The sequence below is a fragment of the Erpetoichthys calabaricus genome, chromosome 8, assembly GCF_900747795.2.
Source record: "Erpetoichthys calabaricus chromosome 8, fErpCal1.3, whole genome shotgun sequence".
Classification (NCBI taxonomy): Eukaryota; Metazoa; Chordata; class Cladistia; order Polypteriformes; family Polypteridae; genus Erpetoichthys; species Erpetoichthys calabaricus.
In genome coordinates, this window is record NC_041401.2 from 30,223,845 (window position 1) to 30,247,047 (window position 23,203).

The 23,203-nt window shown below is 33.9% G+C and overlaps 1 protein-coding gene across 2 annotated transcripts in view; it reads right to left on the minus strand.

Annotated features, from left to right (window-relative positions):
- The window catches only part of psmd14 (proteasome 26S subunit, non-ATPase 14), a 102,006-nt gene that overhangs the window by 9,471 nt on the left and 69,332 nt on the right, over positions 1–23,203 (minus strand). The window contains exons 1-5 of one of the 2 annotated variants that reach the window (XM_051930588.1): positions 5,552–5,762; positions 4,974–5,045; positions 4,583–4,702; positions 4,075–4,145; positions 3,206–3,356 (exon numbers count right to left, since the gene is read on the minus strand). In XM_051930588.1, the coding sequence (XP_051786548.1) occupies positions 3,206–3,356; positions 4,075–4,145; positions 4,583–4,702; positions 4,974–5,045; positions 5,552–5,608 (471 nt within the window). In that variant the 5' untranslated portion in view covers positions 5,609–5,762. Of the gene's footprint in view, positions 1–3,205; positions 3,357–4,074; positions 4,146–4,582; positions 4,703–4,973; positions 5,046–5,551; positions 5,763–23,203 lie in introns of those variants that run through there. The other variant, XM_051930589.1, reaches the window with a different exon arrangement.

Here is a 23,203-nt window from a genome sequence, read left to right on the forward strand (position 1 = left end):
TGGAAATAATTGTTGCAATATTAGAAACTGGATGCATTAAAAGTTTGCACATTTAAAAGGTCTGACATATCTGAACAGCTTGTAGAATGACTTGGTATCCTATGTTCAATAATACTGATTTTTTTTTTTTTAATATAAAAGTGCAGTACTAATTATTCTTTCATGATGTCAGTATTTATACTTTTGTAAATTACTCTGCAAGTACAAATACATGGAAATCAATGGTGTGCAATACATAGAATAAAATTCCTAAACACACGATTCTCAAAATTGAGAAAGTGAAGAAAAGGTCTAATGTCCCAGCTAAACTTCTTTTATCACTTGCAACCGACCTGTTATCAGCTGCTCAGATTGCCACTGGAATATTTAAAAATTAAGTGAAATGAATGACCTTGGCGGTGCAGCTTCATCTTGTGACTATTTTGTTATTTATGCTGCCATGCACCATCAGACATCCACAAGTGAAAAACATCTTTTTCTGCCCCCAGTAAGCCCACAACATAAAAAATTCAGGTAAATTTTACATTTTATGCCATTTCTGATGAAAAGCACACAGAAATGAAACTGACTTATGCCAAATGAATATCACTGAATCACTGTGATTGTGGGCTTGATGTTTGTAACAGTGAAATTATTTATAAAACAACAATTTTAGCTTAAGAAAAGTATTGGCTGAGAGTGTATGCATTTCCCAGGTTTTCCCTTAGAGAGCTTCTAGATATATGGCTTCAAACTTGACATTTTTTAGTTTGAAAAATATTGTACACATCACATAGAGCAGGGCATCGAAATGGCTGTAAAAAACAGAAGTTTTTAAAGCAGGCATATGTAAATATTTTAAGAGCGATAATTATTACCATATATTAAAACAAACTGTTAGGATAATTTATAAATTATTGTATAATGCACTCATTATTCTTCAGAATGATGAAGACATACTATAATGATTATCCATTTGGCTTGGCGATTTCATACGCCATCCATTAATTTTCTGTACCACATTCTGCCTGTAGATATCTAAGGGTGCAGCATTGGGTGCAAGGCAGAAATCAACTCTAGATGGCGTGGTAGTCCATCTTAAAGTGAAATAATGACCACACAGATATTCACACTAGGCCAATATAGGGTGACCAATCAAATTAACAGGCACATCTTTCTAGATGTCTGGATAAAAGTCATGCAAACACAGAGGACAGCCCAGGCTTCTGTAGCTTTGAAAAAGCAGTGACATGTATTGTATCACTACCACAATGTACAAATTTAATATCATCAAGACCATACAATGTGAATTTAGGCTGCCATCTATTAAATATTAAAATCATTTTGTGTTTTTCATTTGACTCCTGATAATTACAAGAAAAATCTGCAATCATTAAAAATATGGGTCTACTTTATATATAATGTAAAGCATCTACATTGTCTTTTTAAAATTTTTTTTGCTAGTTTCTAAAACTAAAACACACAAATATTGTTTTATATGGCTTAAATACACTGTATATCTTAAATTGTATACCTTGCTGGTACTTGCTAAAAGATATACAATGGATGGCATATAAAAAATGCATGAAAAAGTAAACAAAAATATTTGCATATTCATGTGCAGTTACGAAATTAAGAGGACTATACTAGATTAGCTATAATTCAGAAATTTGTATCTCTGAGAGCTGAAAGAGTTCCTCTTTATAAAATGACTAAATAAGAAATACATTAAATATAGCTGCTGCCTCCATCTCGAATACTATATGAGGCTGAAAAATCGAAGCACAGTGATCAAGTCATTAAAAATGCAGTGTGAAAAGTGTGGCACTAAGATAATCACATAAACTCATGTTTAATTAATATACTCGAAACATGTTCTGATATTTTTTCTCGTAAGGAAATAAATAAATAAATTTGATTAAATTGTGAACATTTTCTTACAGGCCCAGTCACCCCCTTTGTTTTTACTTAGCAAAAATAGGGGGTATAAATTAATATTAACTCATGTGTGTGCTTTTATAAATTAGTAGATATGCAAATTTTTGACCAAGTACATTTAGCAAGACCTGTTATATTCATATTGATACATTTCTACATTTATTGAAAGGTATATGTAAGTGAAAACATCTCTTAATGTATGCAAATAATACTTTTAACATATTAAATAATTTTAGAAAAAAATCTAAAACATTTTAATAAATTATATTAATGTAGATAAAAATAACATTTTTGAATCAATATACCCTAAATATGCTTTTCAACAAAACAATATACTGGAAAAAAAAAATAAATCAACATATATTTTGTAGATTAGTTAGAACTTTTATTGAGAAATACAAGCTGAAACAATACACCCCAGCAGCAGTTTATGGCAGCAAACCCCAAAGTCAATTTCTATTCTGTAGTCTCTTATTCACCCTCCCAATGGCAAAGCAAAATCGAATTGCCTCTCACATTTACAGACAGCTCTGTGAAGGTGATAATAGAGCTGCTCCCTGCTGTCATGAGGCAGGAAATAGGAAAATGGCATATGGGGCCAGAAACAGAAAAATAAAAAGGAGGACCAAACAAGAAGGAAAAAAAAAAATCAGAAAAGGTTAATAGCAAGACAATATTTTATCAAGACACTTCAAAGACAAGATAACTTTTTTAATTAACATTAAAATTAAAATTTACCATCACCTTTAGATCTTAAAAATAAGTCTTTGTAATCAACCTAAAACATACCATTTTAAATTTTACACTGCCTAACTGTGCTAAACAAGTTTATCATTCTTACATAATGCTTATTATTCAGTTCAGTTTTAAAAAGATATCTGATAATTGCAACTATATTCCCCATATCAGTGTGTTTTAAAATGAAAATGTTGCCAGGTAAACTCCACAAAATGACAAAACTAAGTGACAGTTTGAATGACCCCATCCTCACCCCCCCCCCCCAAAAAAATTACAAATTCATTTGCAAATTAAATAAGGTTCATATATATATATATATATATATATACACATATATATATATATATATATATATATATATACTTAATTAAAACCTGCTCTAGTGACCTAATAACGATGTAAAACAGACACAAAATCATGTAATTTATAATCAGCTTATTTGAAGCAATTAAACAAAAGGAGTATAGAAAAAAGAAATCAATAGTCTCACTAATAGAAATGCTATTCTGAGTCGTTTACATACATTTGTACTGATGAAAATGAACTGTACCTTTCCTTTAACACTCTGAATTGGGTCCACTACTACAGCAACAGCTCGCTCTGACAGGGCTTCAAAGCTCTGTTGAGTATTGATATCAACTCCTGAAAGCCAGCAGCCAAAGCCAGGGTGACTGTGGTACCAACCAACAACCATCTCAGGCCTGAAACAGAAAGGGCACCGAGATATAAATCTCTTGTATGAAGGAAGAATTCCACAGACAAAATGAAAAGGAATCCAGAGTAAGATGGGTATAAATTGGGCAGGGTAAAAAGAAACACAGGCGTGAAAAGAAAAAAAAAAAAAAAAAAAAAAGCATGGATAGAGAAAGGATCATTCAACATGCTATCGTGAAAACATGAAAATGAGGAAAGTGCGACAAAGGAGTGTTATCATTAGGGGGATGTGCATTAGCAGTGGAAGATCATGCTTTCAATTTTTCACCCTGTTACCACACCTTCTCTGAGCCAGTTTTTACCCTTTCAGCACTTGAGACTGAATATCCACCCTTTAAATATCAATTAAATCAGCAGTGGGACTAAAAAACCTCAGTCAAGAAGCAATTTGCACTATGTTTCTGGATTGCTGAGTTGTTTTATTAACATTAATTTTGTGGTTCTTCACAGAAAAGGTAGTTGAGTGAGCACATAAGAACTGCTGATAGGCAAAAAATAAAGACACAGAAAGGTTGCATTATGCCCTTTTAGTGTACTATATTAAAAACTACAGAAATATTAAATGTTGGTGTGTATATATGCACACACACAATTTTTGAAGACATAGATTATACTTAGCTATATAATCTTTTAAAAGTAGGCATGCAAAAGTGACTTAAAATTACTAACATGAGAAGCAAAAATCTTGGAAAATTAAAAAATTACCTCCCAGTTTGTTTCAGCATGTCTAACATTTTGGCTTGAAATACAGGGTCTACCGCTTCTACACTGACCCCCTGTTGAAAAATTACACAGATTTAAATATATGACAAGTGTCATAAAATAGGATAATACCCAAAACAACATATTTACAAAATTATGCATTAAATTTACTATTTGTTTAAGTCCAGATACTGGCCGTCTAGAATGACAGATACGATAACTATTGAGAAATATGCTGGGCAGTTTGACCCCAGAACTTAAAAGATATACACATACACCCTTGCATACACATATACACAAAAAATATTAATAATAATGACAGTACTTTCAGGTAATCCTAAACAAAACACAGCATTTTTTATTTGGAAAAAAATAAATTTTAAATGTATGTAATAATTAGGTAAGGGAACAAAAAATATAGTTGCTGAACATTTGTCACAGAAGTTCAGGTAATTTATTTTGAAAACTGTTACAAAGTATGTTCTGAATTTAGTGATAAAAAGAAACTCACTGTTCCAGACTGAGGCATAGCAAATACATCAATCACTCTCACTGTATAGTCATCAACAAATTCTCCTAGCATTAAGCCCATGACTTCCATTGGAACGCCAGCTCGACCATGTTTCAGCATCTACAATATGAAAATGTTCATAAATGCTTTGAGAAATATAAATCTGCATGTATATAAACACACACATATTTTGAAACATAAGCAACAGTTTAAAAGTTTCTTAGCTTGATGTGGTCTTCAGTGCTACAATGCACTCCCATACAAGTAATATTAAAACAAACAAAAAAAAAAAGGATATATTATGAATGAAAAATTATTAAAAATTACAGACAACATACTCAATTCGACAGCAGAGACTCTCTAAAAATATGAATAAGGTGATAAGGGGTACCTTTAATAATGCCAAAGATGAGATGTACACCTGTTCTGCCGTATCAACTGCAGGGGCATCAGTTGGTGGTCCCTAAAAACAGGAGGAAACCAAATTGTTAGAGTATATTTTTTATATACTAATAAGAATAATAAGCATATTATTGGTATTTTGACTAACAGCCCAGAACAAACTGTGGATAGCTGAATTATTTTTAAATATGAAGACACAAACCTACCCATATCTATACAAGGCTGTGCAACCGATTTACAACTGTGAAAATTCATCCCAATTCCAGCAATCCAGTTATTTATTATTTAATATGTACGCAGCATATTATGAATTATAGACTAGGGTCAAACAACTGATGACCTAGAAAACAATAATGCATTTTTGGAGTGCTGTCATTTTTAATTCTTGCTTTTATTAAAGCCTTTATTTTACATACCACCCCCCCCCAAAAAAAAAAAAAAAAAAAACAACTTCACAGAAAAGCAACTCTTCTTCTATGGGGTGAAGCCATCATGGCAGAGCTGTGTATGAATATAAATGCACAAACATGCTTTTTAAAAGCATGGTAGTATTTAAACAGCCCTCACATTGTGACTGATCCTTTGAAAGTCTTGGGAAAAAAAGCCAAAACAACACCACCACATAAAAGTAATCCTCTGTACATCCAGACGGAAACATCAGCATTGCTAGAGCAGCTTCAACAGAAATAAAATGCATGTAAGATCACATTTGATGACCTTTCAGTAAAATATATAACGTGCAGTCGTAGAATTGCTTTTTAAGTCTGAGATAATAGTAATTGAAAGGTAAGAGAGGACTTTTCTGCATCTAATGGGCAACAGGTTGGGTGTTGACGCAAGCTCAAGCCCTTGGCTGTCAAAAATCTTTGATTCACCAATTGCCTGTACGTTTCTTAATCGTGGTGTGAAGTAAACACCACTGGGTTGAGTAATAGTCAACAAAGCAAGCAGCAATTTTCCTGGCAGTGGCAGCACAAAGCTAAAGATAACTTGCAGATTAGGGCAGTGGGAACACTTTGCAGGTACCTGCCAAAGGTACAGCAGGAGAGAATTCTTTTCACTCTCCCCTGGTAGAAAGGCTGTGAAAAAAAAAAAAAAAAAAAGCAAACAGCAACTGCACTATTTGTCTAACATGGTGTTTAAAAGATTACCACAATTTATTTCCAAATCATCAATGCTGTGTCTAAATCTGTGATTCCCACCCCACCATTTATCTCCACTTACATTTCTTTGTTTACTGACAATTCCTATAAATTAACAATATAATGATAGTATCAAAGTATACATAGAAATATGGGGAAGTTTGCATTTTTACAGAAATTGATTGATTACATCTTGCCTGAAGAAGGGGCCTGAGTTGCCTCGAAAGCTTGCATATTGTAATCTTTTTAGTTAGCCAATAAAAGGTGTCATTTTGCTTGACTTCTCATTACAGAAATTAAGAAATGCAATTGCTAACCAATCTCACACAGGCAACTATAAATGCTGTTTTGAATATTATATACATTAACAAAATTGTCATATTTCATTAGAAAAAAGTATTCACGCAAATGTAATATACCTGTCCTTATTAAGCAAAACTTCCTTTGAAAGTTAATACCTGTGATAACAGATTTTAAAAATAACCCTACATAAATCATTACAATTAGCCCCAAAGCCTAAACGTAAAAAGATACATCATAACATTCAGTAAATTGTAGACCAAACCCTAATTTAACACAATGTATTTTTTATTTTAATAATCAACTCTTAATAAAACTACTTTTAAAAAATAAGGCATACAAAAGTAGCTGAATTAAGATATTATACCATATACAGGAGTGAGTCAAAATTATGTTAACACTAATGGTACTGTTATGTATATAGTTATATACAATTTTTGTGGACAATTTATGTGCCACATATGGTACATGTGTTGAACATGATGGCGAACAGGTTGAGACATGCCTGTAAATCATCTTGCACATATGAAGTATGTTTTGTGAATAAATTGTTTCCGCCATTCAAATGTTAACAATTTTGACTCACCCTGTATTATCATAAACTTGATTCTGTATAGCAAACAACTAAAGAAACACGTTATCAATTCAACAATTGTTATGAAAAGGTAAGAAAAAGTCACAACACAAGGAAAGAAAATAAAAGTTTTATTCGTTAACAGACATAAAATGAAGTAATTTTGTAGCATTAATTATTTAGTTTAATGCTTGAAGTCAAAGTTGTAGTACAACTTGTGTAATTTAAATACAGAAAACTTATCAAGGGCAAAAAAATTGTAAAAATGTTATTTAAAACAACTGTCCCCATTGAAACAAAAAAAGTTTGTTTGCTTGTTCCATCTATTTAAATGTATGCTTAAGTTGGATAATTTTATTACGAAGTGTTGAATTTTAATTTGTAATACACAGCAGTAAAAAACATTAATCTGTTAAAATCACAACATGTTATATTTTCAATAATGTATTGTTTTCTTTTGAGCAACTATTTAATGTGGTATTCCCTTGAAAATAATAGTACACCGCACACAATCACGCCTTCCAACAAAGAGCTGTACGTATGTCTGCTGCCGACATTTGAGATGATTTCAGTATCTCTCGTCTTACATGGAGCTTGTAGCAGACTTTATATTTCCAGTCACCTGAGGCAGACAGTGAACCTCTAATTGCTCCTACTGGGCAGGCAAGGCTTGGCAGGTCATGGTTTAGGCTAATAACTTCAAGTGAGTCTTGGCAGCAAAATCAGTTTTCTTTTAACAGTGACACAAGGTGCTGCAGACTAAAATCAATATTGTACTAGTTTTCACTCAGTGTGGTTTCAGAGGGGTAAACAATGGACACAAAATAGTATAGCTTTGGTTTTTGTGGTATCACAAGGAAGAAAGTAAAATCAATTATTTTACGATAGCATTGAGAGTTAAAGCTCAATATTAAGTAACTCTTAACCATAACTTTAAAAGTTTCAGGTACAAGGATACTCACCTCCCTTTAAAGAAGTGGGAGATTGTATGTCTACTAGTGTCCATTGTTTCAGTATAACAGATTTAAATACATGTAAAGCACAAACTTTCTAGTAATTGGTCCTTTAGACTAGGATTCATTGTTCAAGTTTCAAATTAGTTTACTACACGATTACCTGGATGGATTGCTACTTCTTTTGATTTTTAGTAGTTTATTTTTGGTCGGACATACGAGTAAGGACTTCACTATACTCTCTACATGTGACAAAGCTATTACTTTTACTGAACCAAAAAGTTGCAAACCCCCAAACATTAACAACCACATATTGAGAAACCTATTTAAAAATAGCAAATGCTGGAATAGCTTTTTTCCAGGATGCCAGTTATACTTTTAAACTGGATCCACATTTGCCCCATTTAATTTTGAATTTTTTTAAATGTAGTTCATTAGACTGCATTTACATTTAATGTTGCATAAGCATACAACTTGTACAATATCATCCATTTTCTTGAGTTGCTTAGTTCAACACATAAACAGAAAGCTAATTCTCCCAGCTGCAGTCATCAGGAAGGATATCAAACCTAGATGGGTCACAAGCCAATAAAAGGCACATTTATCTACATGTACCTTCACTCATTCTCAACAGACTGCTATATTCAATATATATTTGCTGGCATGTGGTTCTATAATCTGAGTAAATGAAGGTTAGACATTCAAAGGCAAGTAATACTTTACCCATAGCATGGTTCTCTTTTAGGATTCTATATGAACACAAACTGTAGTGGGCAATGGGAAAGTAGAGAAATACCCTATGGGTCTTTTTTATCTACCACGTACAGTGGGAGTGTAAGAATTCTACACCAAGGAAACCATGATGAAACAGCTAGTGACTGGTTAAATATTACCTATTATCTGTACGCCTGATCTCAGTAGGAACAACAATTTTCAAAAAGTAGTAGAGATGTAGGCTATCATTAATCTCCTCCTTTATGTTCACCATTGGTTAATTAAGGTGGAATTTTTGACACTAAGAACCTAATGTGTAGATTTTTGTCCTTTTTAATACCAGTGCTTTGAAATTAAGAATTTATGAAAGACTAATGAATAACTTTTCTAATCAAAGTGAGTTAAAGTTTTCCTCGCAAGAAGAGTGTACTATGTAAGGGAATATGCAAGACATGCAGCCCACATTAAAAACTATATATATATATATATATATATATATATTAATAAGAAACATTCTAATTTCACCTATAGCTTAATATTTTAACATGCAGAATAGGTTAAAGTCATTAATTTAAGTAACCTGCACATTTTTTGGTTGTCAGAAGAAACCAGAAGCAGATGAGGGTTTACAGAAACAGAGAAAGCAAAAAACTTTACACAAACAGAGATCAGGATGATTCCTGAAACCAGACCGTTGGGCCCACAAGCCAGTAGTGCTAACCACTGTACCACCACACAATACCATCAGGTATAAGGCATTTTAGAAACTGAAGTAGATGTCAATCATTGATTTACATTTTTAAAGCACCTAAGATTGGCTAATTTTATAAAGTACAAAAATGCAAAAATGAATCTGTGGTATAAACACTTACTTTTGGAATTTAAACTGCTCAATGGTATGCCAGCCAGAAGATGAATTCAGGAACTCGAAGCTGAGTTACTATCATTCCAATATGCCTCCTCCACATTTAAGAACAACAACAATGGGTGGTTTAAATAATCAGTTTAAATGGTATACATAAAAGAGAAAAACTTTTTTTCTGCCGCTAGACCAGGAAGTTGACTGAAGCAACAATGTGGGCTCAAGAATACTGTGCTGCCAATGTTGAAAGTAGCTGGCACTGATCAAGTCCAAAACAGAGTGCGGAATTCACTTGCAGAGTAATAATAACCTATTTAGGGCCTAGCAAAATCCTCATCCAATTCACCCTCTGTAAACAAGTTATCAGAATAAACAGGGATATAATGACAGAAGTATATAAAATAGAAGATAATAGACAAACAAAAAACTATCAAAATGATTAAGTAAAAAATATACTTATATTTCAAATCAATCAACTGCCAGAAATCCAACTAATGTAAGGTTATTGCCAAGCTGCTGAGACACCGTTTTCTCAGGTAAAACACAGACATCCATAAAAATGTCTGAAAATTGTTCAAATGAGTGCCACAGAAATCAGAAACAACAATGAGAGCTACCATTCTGAATGAAGCTTAAAGAAGCACTACTACTGTCCAGGGAAGTACTAGCAAGGTACTGTTAGCAGGGGACTGTTGCATCTCAGGCTAAAAACAAACTTGATTTCTGACATTCAGCTGACTGGTTTCTTTTTTAAAATATCTGCAAATTTCTCAAAAATTCAACTGCTTAAGTTTGTACCGTACCATCTGCTGCCTTCCAAGGTCAGCATTACAAACCACATTACTTACACTCCCCTTACACTCTCCAACTACTTCATCCTAACTTTTTTCTTAATGTATAAAATGACATCAAGATTATTTAATTAAACTTTATTTAATTAAACTATTAATTATTTATTTACTTAAAGTGGCTAAACAAGGTATATTGACAATAAAAGTGAAAGTAAAAACTGTTAAAAAAAATTATACTCACTTCTGATCACTCAATGCGTTATTTATAACAGACATTTTGAAATAAGTAAAATTTACAATGCTTTTAAAAATGTCAGAGACATGAAGTCCCCAACCCATATCACTCATACAGCATTAACACAAAGAACTACAGTAAATTGGCCATACACATTTATTATCATTGAGTCACCAGGTACTTTGCCCTGAGGCAACATTTACAAGATGAAAATACTATATGTTTTTGTAATTGTGTATAATACAGAAGAGGTAAGTAAATTTAAGTAAGTTTAAATGCAGCATGGTAGTGGGCACCAGACACATTTAGCATGAACAGCAATCCACCTGTATATGCTTTGAGAAGAGGTCACTAAAATCCATCTGCCTGATCAGGTGTACTGCTTCATAACAGCAGTAAACCTATTAGGAACCTACAAGGCCAGGATCGTACTAACCACTAGGCCAATTCTTTTCATTTGAGGCACCTGTATTCATCTGTACCAGTAAACCATGATTGCACTATAAAATAAAGAATCAAGTACATTAATTTATATAATATATATTATTTACACAAACAAATGTAGAGTAAAATGAATAGGAAATTGAATCAATGGAAGAACTTCAATAATATTTAATTTGAAACTCAATGCATTGGGTCAAATGAAGTGAACCAGCTGCATACAAAGACAGATTGGTATGGGGTGACATAATGCCTATCTTCACTTAAAATGTCTGAGTGTGTGAGTGTGCATGTCCACATGTGCATGCTTTTGTGTGTCTCCATTTGTGTATACAGTTAAAGTCAGAAGTTTACATACACTTAGAGTGAATTCTTTAAAATTCACATAATAACCCCTCCACAGATTTTATACTACCACAAACTATAAATTTGGCATGTCGTTTAAGACATCTATTTTATGGAGGACAAAAGTAACTTGTTTCAACAATGTTCATGTAAATTTCTAACTTCAGCTGTACATCTATGTTTAAATAAATGATGCCTCTCAAAAATAGCTTCTGCAAAAATGTTGCAAATCAATAAGCCTGGTCCCATAAATAAATGTAGCAGACTGTGGAAATTCCAGAAAAAAGTAACACTTCCTATGGCAGTTATTGTTGGACACATCTCAGCATCCTTCAAAAACAGTTTGACTTAAGTACAAACTGGACCAAAAACAAGAGCCTGTAACAATACAAACATACAAAATGTTTGAAAAAGACTGAACAATTGTTTTTGTAAATAATCGTTGGACATAGTTTTCCACAGACACACACATACAGACACCATGCTAAAATCAACTATTCTCGACATTTAGAACATCATAGAATTAGTTCATTTTTGACCCCACCACCAAACTTCCATTTACATGGAAGTAAAATTAAAATCAAAACTTCTCTGTAAACACTAGTACTGAGAAAATTAACCATTTACTACATAATAACAACACAGATGAATGTTAAAATGAATATATAATCCAAACTGAAAATCAATTAAGGATGTCCATAGATATGATAAGATTACAGCAACAGAGGAGTATTATCATGAACTAGGGAGTGGATTCACTTGACATTTTGTCGATTACAAATTAAATTAGATTAGATTACAAAACTTAAATGTCTATGCATACCACATCAAATCAAATCATGTATCCAAAGAAAAATACCAAATCATTTCAAAAGAAAAACAAACCTTTTCCTCAGGAATATGTAATATACTAAATACAAAATTAAAACACTATAGAAATTGATATGCAGGTTTAGAAAAGCAGAAACATAACTTAAAGAATATTAAGATTACACACATTAAATAGAATCTCATTCCATACATGACAATGACCGTGAAGTGCACAAAACTGATTTATGCCTAATGTGTTAAATATTAAAAAAAGAAAAGATAACACATAAGAGGAAGGCAGGTGGTTGAATGGAACATAATGGTAAAAAAAAGACCTCCAAACCTTAGGTGCAAGAGTGCAAACACAAAGGATATTTTGTGAGATGTTACAGAGTAGGCCAAGTGAGTGTGGTAGAAGTACAGAAAGAACAGTTCAGTGTGTTAATAACCTTGAAAATTAGCCAGCGTACTCAAAAGGCCTTACCTAAATCACAAAGGAAGGGTAAAGGTAGGACAAGTATAGGAACAAAATTTTTCATCACATAAACATCCATGAAGGCCCAGTTAGAACTGTAACAAAAGAATGTCCTCTGTGCACCTGCAACTTCCACCACAGTGCAGAAGTATTCATTCCTGTGACCATTTCTTTAATTTTACTGAGCAACCAACATTCACTGAACATTTGTTACACAAGATATTTTAATTTTAAGCACGGAAACTCAATTTGTTTTTAACATGACATTGTTTATGTTAGACAAAAATCCTTACGGAAATAATAGGAAATGTGCTATTTGCATAAGTATTCTATCCACGCAATTTAATATTTTATAGAGCCAGCTTTTGAGCAAACCTATTTGATTTTATCAGAGTGAGATGTAAGCTAGTGAGAGTCAGTTATTGAGTATGTCACATTAGGCAATTGGCTTCACAGGATCACGGTGTCGAATGCCCCTGACTCACTAAGATTATGTAAAAGGTGGCAACTACAGAAAATCACAGGAAAAGTAGCCAGTTATGACATAGCCTTTACATTTAGTTTGGGATCATTGTTATGATGAAAGATGAACTCGCACCCAAGCTTGGATTTTTAGAAGAATGATTCTTATATTTTTTCACTATCAATTCTTCCTTCCATTTTAACTAAATGTCCAACCCATGCTGATGAAAAGCAGCATCACAGCATAATGCAACCTCCACTATACTGTGATGTTCTTTGAGGGGTGGATTTGACTAAAAAACATTTACCCACATTCAAATTGGGTCAATATCATGCTTTTCCTCAGAACCTGTAGAAGTGTTTTCACTTTTTTTTTGGGTAATAGCTTCTTTTTTGTCACCCTTTTTGATATGGATGACTGCAGAACCTTTATTCCAGTCTCTGCAGCTCCTTCAAAGTAATTATTGGCTTTTCTCATAAGTTTTCTCCATTTTTTGAAGAGAGGTTTGACAAGCAACCTTTTCTAGGCAGCCTAGGCAGTTTTGTACCCTCCTCCTAACTGCATTATTTTATCTGTAATTTCTGTGGAATTTTCTTTGGTCTTTGTTTTCAGAGCAGTCCTTCATATTCACAATGACCCATAAACTATATATATTTTATTTCTGGAAAATGTGGCAGTTACTTTGATGATTCACTGTGAAGGCCAATTGTAAAGAAATAGTAACTCATCATTTTTCACCTGTGTAAACTTATACCGTGTTCCCTGAAAAAAAGACCGGGTCTTATATTAATTTTTGCTCCAAAAGATGCACTAGGGCTTATTTTCAGGGGATATCCTATATTTATTCATGTACAACAATATATATTTATCCAAATAGTCATGTCACCTTCTTCTGGAATATCGTCATAACTCTCCACATTCAAACCCTGAATTCCAGCCTGAATATCTTGCTACTCCAGGCACTTTTAGGATCCTCCAGGATCAATGTGCGTGCTTCGATGTTTGACGAATGGTTCAATGTGGTGAAACAAAATGCCGACATACAAATGCATTCGTGGTGCTTTTATATTCAAGTGTTGCATATTCCCCAAAGTAATGACATGATGTATTTTTAAAAAAGTTTCACATACCATCTTCTGTGCTGTCTTTTTTTTTTTTTTTTTGCACCTTCACAATACCATCAGAATGTACGGAGGTATATTTGAGCCACAGAGAAAAAAAATAAGGACATAATGAAAATGTCTATACAGTCGACCCTCGTTTATCGCGGTTAATCAGTTCCAGACTCTACCACGATAAATGAATTTCCGCGAAGTAAGATTCTTTATTTATAAATCGAATATTTTCACAGTTAAGAGCATAGAAAACCTGTTTACGACCTTCTAAATACGTTTTTTAACATTATTAGAGCCCTCTAGACATGAAATAACACCCTTGTAGAGACAGGGACTTTTAAACACTGCAAACAAACATTTGTCTCTTTTTCAAAAGTTTAATCTGTGCTCCATGACAAGACAGAGATGACAGTTCCGTCTTACAATTAAAAGAATGCAAACATATCTTCCTCTTCAAAGGAGTGCGAGTCAGGAGCAGATAATGTCAGAGAGACAGAGAGAGAAAAGCAAACAATTAAAAATCAATAGGTGCTGTTTGGCTTTTAAGTATGCGAAGCACCGGCCGACAAAGCAGCCGTAAGGAAGGGAGCAATGTGAAGGTAGTCTTTCAGCATTTTTTAGAAGAGCGTCTGTATCCTCTAGGCCAGTGTGTGAACAGCCCCTCTGCTCACACCCTCTCCGTCAGAAGCAGAGAATGTCAGAGAGAGAGAGAGAGAAAAGCAAAAAATCAAAAATCAATAGGTGCTATTCGGGCTTTTAAGTATGCGAAGCATTGAGCGGGAAGCATATCATACATCATTGAGGAGTTTTATTTAATACATAATACGTGCTCTGATTGGGTAGCTTCTCAGCCATCCGCCAATAGCGTACCTTGTATGAAATCAACTGGGCAAACCAACTGAGGAAACATGTACCAGAAATTAAAAGACCCATTGTCCACAGAAATCCGCAAACTAGCGAAAAATCTGTCATATATATTCAGATATGCTTACATATAAAATCTGCGATAGAGTGAAGCCGCGAAAGTCGAAGTGCGATATAGCGAAGGATCACTATAGTTTACTTTATCATTAAAGTAGGCCGTCACTACACGCTTCTGGGGTTTCCTCCTGACCTGAGAGCAGCAGCAAGCAGCAATAGATCGCCACACAGAACACATTACATTTATGATATTCCAGCTCTCTGCACATTTAGAATTCTTAGATTTATACCTGATATCACTTTCATGATGAAATGCATTAAACAACAACATTTATATAGCACATTTTCATACAAATAATGTAGCTCAAAGTGCTTTACATGATGAAGAAAAGAGAAAAAAGACAAAGAATTAAAATAAGACAACACTAATTAACATAGAATAAGAGTAAGGTCCGATGGCCAGGGAGGACAGAAAAAACAAAAAAAAAACTCCAGACGGCTGGAGAAAAAAAAAAAAAAAATCTGCAGGGGTTCCAGACCATGAGACCGCCCAGCCCTTCTAAAATATGTATGTTACATTTTACAGATAAATCGTTAACTTTGCTTAAATAATGAATACTGTTAATAGTTACACATATCGGGGTGGCACGGTGGTAGCGCTGCTGTCTTACAGGGAGTCACGTCCCTTGTGATCCCTGCCTGGAGTTTGCATGTTTTTTTGATGGGTTTCCACAGTGTGCTCAGTTTTCCATCCAAAGACATGAAGGTTTGGGGATTTGGTGAAGCTACAATGACATTGGTGTTAGTGTACGTGTGTGCTTGTGTTCACCTTGCGATGAGCTGTTACACCGTCCAGAGATTTTGTTTCTGTCTTGCGCCGATGCTTCTGGAATGGGCGCATCCCAGAATTGATGGATGTAATCATTAAACATCCTTTTCAGAGATATTGTGGCAAGGTGTCCTCAGAATTTAATGGATGCTTCGGGCACACACATCGCATTGCGTGAAGTATACACCTGACCTTAGGAGCCTTACTTTTCAGCTGCTGATCTTGACTAGGGCTTATTTTTGGGGTAGGGCTTATATTACAGAGCAGCCTGAAAATCATGCTAGGGCTTATTTTCAGAGTAGGTCTTCTTTTTGGGGAAACACGGTAGCTTCCACAAAACTTGAATTGAATATTTATGTAAACAGAATATTTACGTAAACAGAATATTTACTTTTTTGTCCTTAAGATATTTCTAAAATAAAAGTATGTCACAATGCTGTGAAATAAACATACTGCAGAAAGCAATATGTGCAGAGTTTGCTGTAGGGTAAAATCACAGAGCTGGTCAGGAGTCTGAATACTTTTATAAGGCACTGTGATATTGTATTGCATGAGTTTATTAATTAACCAGTTTCTAAATTAATGTTTGTATGAAACTATAATCATATACTTTATTGATAGTGCTGGTTACCAGTTTGATTATTGTTTACTGAGAGAATTTTAAAATGAACCTATACTACATTAAGTATATAGAACCTACTTCGTGGAAAAATTTTCCTTCACCAAATAATTTGATTAATTTTAAAAGTATTGTTTGCAAATTAGAAACACAGAGAAATGTGTTTGCACATGAAATTAAAAGTGCATAAGTTTATTTGCTACTAAAATAGTAATATTAACTGCATAACCAACCAAAAACATTTAAGAAAGAAAAGGGTGCATCTGTCTACAAATCGATTAATCAGTCATATCAGCTATCAAGAAATTGATTTGTTTGAAACATCAATCTCAAAGCAAAACAATACATAAGAATATAGAGGCTTAGAGGCACTAATTAAAAACTGAATGCAGCTGCTCATTTAGAAGCAAGACAGTGTTCCGAGAAGCACTGTTGCACAATGAATGCAGATTTTCTGCAGAGTGGTTCAAACAAAAACAACAACTAGTTTAAACATATCAAGGGTTTGCATCAGGCTGTATAATGTTAAAAACAAAAGTAATTTCTTATGAAGGTAGCAGAGATGTATACAAATACACAAAATATAAAGATACTGTTAAATATTTGCTACACAACTGTGAAACCGTCACCGATTTCTATGAAGTGAGATGTGTGCAAAATACTGAAGCGTTTATATCTGTCTCCAATAGCTGCTACCATGGCAACAGTGACAACTGCCTGTGTCATGCCTGTATATATGCTTATAATATACAAAAACAACACTAAATACCTGCTTGATTTTTAACATGCATTTTATTATGCATATTTACATGCCAATTTAATTTAAATATTTTTATGTGTTTGGACCAAATAGTTTACAATATGGAATTCACTTATTCAACCAGCTACATACATACATTGATTATGTACAAAAAAAATCCAACCAGACAAACTTGCTTAGAATTCTTAATAAGTAGAATTAAGGTGTATTAAAATTATGTTCAAATAGCAACATTTCATGTTTAAAAAATTCAACTTGCAAGGTGCCAATTTGGAGCAGTATTACAAAATAGACTCCACCCATCCATTTCCTAACAGACCTATCCAGAGCAGGTTCACTGGGCAGCAAACACTGGGCATAAGTCAGGGAAAAAAAAACCTGGACAAGGCACCAATCCATTGCAGTATACATACACACACTCACACACACACATCAGAGGCCCATTTAGTATCACTAGTCCACCTAACCTGCATGTCTTTCAACTGTGGGAGGAACCAGAGCACACAAAATAAAGTTTTGGAGGAAAAGAAGTGAACTTTACTATGTAGATTCTCCTCTTTTATGTAAAACATCATTTCTACTAACCTGATACTTTATCAACTTGTCTGAATCCCTTTCAGATTAATTTAAGTCAAATTAGCTGTCTCTTATTTATGGCATATAATTCCAGCCTAAGGTCACCAGTACTACTAATATTGCATCAAAAACCATGCAGTGCCTAACAATTCAAAGCTGTGGCAGTAGTGTTCAAACATTATTAGAGAATACTGCAAAAATGTTACTTTAGAATATTTTAATCAAGTCTGTTTTCACTCTTGATTGTCCAATTTTAATTAAACATCAGTCAAAGAATTTCTAAGCCCTGAAGCTGCATGGCACTCAGTTGCATTTTGAACATCACCATATGCTAGTTTTCTGCCACATCACAGTTTAGCCATCATGAACCTTATTTGCATACTGCTAAATGAGAATGCTTCCTATCTATAATATCAGTCTGTCACTGCCCTTTATAATGTATAATTGCAGAAACTGCAAAAATCTGTATTTTTATTTTTACATTTGTATAGATGATACTATTTAAAAATTTGATGTGTTATTTAATAAACAGTTGCAGCTGGGTTGATCAGCTGTTCAATCAGTTCTTCAAAAACATAAGCAAATTACAAAACTGCCAGCTAAACTCTGCTATATATGAGACATACAGATTTCAAAAATAAGACATAAAACACCTGTCTGCTCTAATAACCTCTACATACAGATGTAGAAGTTCAAATCGGTAGCAGCAGACTAATCCTAAATTATGTTAACATTCCAACTTGCACAGAAAACCTCCATTTTTCATTTCAGATACTAATCCTGGAAGGTTCAGATGATATTTTACTGAAGCAGCTTGACTTTGAATTTACATTTTAAGAAACAAATTGTGCAGACTCCACAAGACATATAATCAAAGAAAAACATAAAATAAAATTTATAAACACACATTACTTATGGTTGCAGGGGGATGGACATTATACAGCAGTACTTGTGGCACAAATCATCCATGGATGTGGCACCTGTTAACCACAAAGCCCACTTATGCACACACCTACACGATACCAATTCAGAATCACTATTACATTTTAAATGCACATCTTCTGAGGTGTGGGAGGAATAATAAAAGAGAAGTGGCAAACTCCACAGAGTGTGACCAGTCACAGCATTCAAACTTAGGATGCAAGGTCCATTAGACAGTAGCACTAACCAATCGTGCTGCTCCTGTGCCTACAGTATATTTTAATTTTACTATATGTTTACAAGGTTTTTACCTCATCTGCTGCCATAATTGTTTTTCAACTACAGTATATGTAGTTTTATGTGCAATTTCAAACTAGAAAAACTAGTAACAAAATTAATTCCACAAAGATGTGCATGCCACTACACTGCTTTTTTGTCACATTGACTCAGGAGCACCAACATATAAGCTGATATCAGATATTTCTGTGATGTGTTTGGAGGTTATTCCAACTAACAACATGTGCCAATCAGAATTGTGATGCAAAAAGAACTATGGTTGCACTCATTAGACCCTGGGTTATCTTTTATCCATTTAGCGTACATTAGGTTGTGTCTCAGGTTAAATAGCAAAGCCGTGGGATACAACTCAGGTTGGCGTCATAATGTAGAAAGGGACTTTAGTGGAAGTATTATCAGTTTGGTCATGCTCATAATTCAGGAAAATACAATAAATTTTGTAGCACATGACAAATTGGTGTATTTAAATTGTTAACCACTGACATTCATTCACTGTTGATATCATGAAATAAATGACAAGGAAATGTCTATCCACTGCAGTATACACACACATCAGGGGCCAATTTAGTATCACTAGTCACACCGTGGCTTCCTGGAATTATTGCTTGCATTTCTTCAGCAGCTTACTTTGGCTCTCTACAGGTTACCAAATATTTTTAAACTATTCTATTACCTGTCTTTGATAGGTACACTGGCTAGTTAATGTATATTATTTAAAGGATAAAGTATATGTTATACGTTTTCTATTTCTTGCCCTGCTATGTACTTTCAGCACCTTTCCTCTGTATTCACGTGTGTGAATGTGTCTTCACGGGTGGTCCGATTTTTGAACATGTACCAGTGAAGCCTGCTTCTTAGACTGCGTCATTATTTTCGAGGCTCCTTTTTCGTCTCCTGTTTTATACTTTATGTCTTTAAAGGCGAAACCTCTGCGGGCTCCTTTACTTCTCTTTGGGTGTCTCACACTCACATTTCCTCTTTCTTCACATACCAAAGCCAAACTGATAAATCAAATTGCTCTGAAATAAAATATTTTTCAGTAACGGAAATGTCTCTATAAGGTTTTGCAAAGGAATTGAAACAAACAAAGAATAAACAAATAAATGAATTCTACAAAGCCAGTTTTTGAGTTTTAATAGACATGTTATTAGTGTGTCTTCCGCCTCCACTTCCGGAAGCATTAATCAAGAAAATGACCTTGCAAAACTTCACAATCAAAAACTGAACTATTAAATAGGTATAAAATAAGAAGAATCTGTCAGCACAAAGTTCAATAAATAATCACTGTAGGTGTAAACTGAGCCAGTAATGGTAATAAATTAAAATACCAAAAACCTTGTTGAACTTGAACTATTATTTTACATTTTGATTTGAGTAAAAAAGGAAAACAGATTCTCCACTTCTCTCACACATTCACATTAAGAGCAAACTAAAGCTTTAGTTTTTGCTTTAAGCTGCTCTTGTTGACAAAGTGTTAAAAAAGGCATTTGCCATTATAACAGCAAAAAGCTAACACCTCAAAGCGTTATCTGCTCAGTCCTTTTAGCAAATTTGTTAACACTATTAGTAAGATTACCTCACCTTTCCTATGGTGTGAACTGGTATCAATTTAGCTATCCTTTTATTATAGTATTTTAATAAAATACATGCTGATTAAATGTGAGCTAGTGTCATTTTATACCACTGAGTTCACTGCCACTATCTGCTTTACATTTTAAAAAATGGAAGGCACATTAGCTTTGGCAAAACCCTCTGGTCTTTGCTAATATACCAAATGGAGTCTGATTATTTTAATATGAATCAGAAGCATGTTAAAACCCTTCTTGCTTTATTTTGTATTACACTGCTGTATTTTCAAAGATCTATATTAAGGTATCCGAAATATATTTTAACAACACATTCATTTATTTTCTGAAACAACTACATAAGGCAAATAACATGTCTTTTACTAATAAACTAATGAAAAATAAAAGTTTGAGAACTTAATTCACACACATTGTAATTCTTAAATGAAAGATATATAAAATAAATACTTTTTCTCTAATGTTGAAATAAATCTGATCTCAAATAAGGAGAACAGTATGATATTTGTGAAGTAAATGATTCTGTTATATATACAGGTGACAGAATTTAAGATTTTTGCAATATAAACTTAAAGCTGGATATTTTTAGCAATGTAGTGTGCAGAATTCTGAAGTGTACTTTTGTAATTATATTCAGCTGAAGCCATTAACTAAAATGGATTTCATAAAAAGGTTTCTTTTTATTTTTATGTACCCAAATGGTTTTCCCCAAGATCAACCACAGAGCTCATTTAATTCCTTAAAGTACTGAATATTCGGGGGAGCAAAAGTGGAAAACAAGCTGCCTGTAAACCAGCCCTCCTGTCCCTGCATTTGTGATGTGCAGAGGCAACCTGTTATAGGAGGTGTTAATTGGCAAATTCAGTACAAGTCAGGAGCTTGTTCCCTGTCGTCCTAGCCCAGCAAGGCTAGGTCATTAAAGTGGAAATGAATTCTTTCATGCTGTCTTAACCCTGTCTCTGCTGGACTTGCTTTAGGGTTTGCCGACTGCTGAAAAGGTGAGAAATAGTGAACAAGACTTGTAAGGCATTAAGCAATATGTAATTTGAAGAAAGCTACAACAATGCTAGCCCAAATATAGAGAATAAAGCCTACATGCCCCCCCCCCCCCCCAAGTCTGAAATGACATACTACACTGTTTACACTTATCAGCTGACTCGTTTCAATGGAGGGTGCAAATATGTTATTAAGTTCACCTGATTATAGTAACAGTCAAAGCAGATTTAAAACGGCTGCATCATGCATATTTAGATAATTAGATTTGCTCAATATTTTACATCTTAAACAACAGCATTTTATTTGGTAGGCTTCTGAAGTGCTGCCATCCTCCAGCAACCAAGTGCATAAAAACTATTTCTGATAAATGAACGTTTAAAGTTAAAAATAATTTGAGTTTGCAGTACTACAATATTAAATATTCCGAGTGAAGTGAACAATACAAAAATTCTATGAGATGTCTGTCAGGAAAGAAAATATTGCCATGCACTACATTTATTTTTCCTTTTAAAACAAAACAGAAAAATTTGCAGATAGAATAGTACAAAGAAGGCTAATGAAGAAAAGAAAAATTACCACACAATCAGCGTGATAAGCCTCAATCCTGAACCATATGCTACGAATGCAGCTCACTAAGATTCTGAGCACACTTTACAAGAGCCCCAAGTAACTCAGGCATATAGGGAAGAAAAAAAACAAAACTGCTTGTGCCATATTATTAAGCAAGCATTCACTAAGGGTAAAAATGAAAGACAGGAGGTTAACTAGATTATAAAGTGTAAAGCCTTTGTCACACTACACAACTTTTCCAGCAATTTTCAGTTGTAGCCTTCAGTTACAAATTATTATAATAAAGTCATAGCGAGTCACGGTGCACACCCATGACCACCATTTGGGTAGTGACAAATCCTGTGTATGCAAGTGTTAACAACCAATGAGTGATCACCTAGAAGGAGAATGCATACAATGTGAACACAAAGAAATAAAAACAAAACACAAAACAGATGTTTTAGATTACACAAACAGAAGAGTGGCTCATCTATCAAATTTTTTTGTGTTTGTTATACCACAACACAAGGGAAAATGGAAAAAGATGGACTGAGACAGCAGCTGGACCCACCAAATCTGGAAAACATTCGCATAGCCATAGTCAAATACAGTGAGCTTGTGATAATATGGAAATTAGAAACTGTATTTCCCTTTCATTACATGCTGCCATCTTTATCAAAGGAACATACTGCTTTACCTCAATTATAGAAACATTCAATCATCTGCTGAATACTTACGGATCTTATGTTGGCTGGTGGCTCCATTGTGCACAAGACAAGCAGGGATGGTATTAATCATAATGAACATTCACATACAAATACCTATATTTAACCATAAAGGCAAATGTAGAGCTTCCAATCAGAAAGGAAAATGGTATACCAATACAAAAATACATACAGACATGAAGACAGATTAAATGTGTTTATAAGCTAATTAACAAAAATGGTG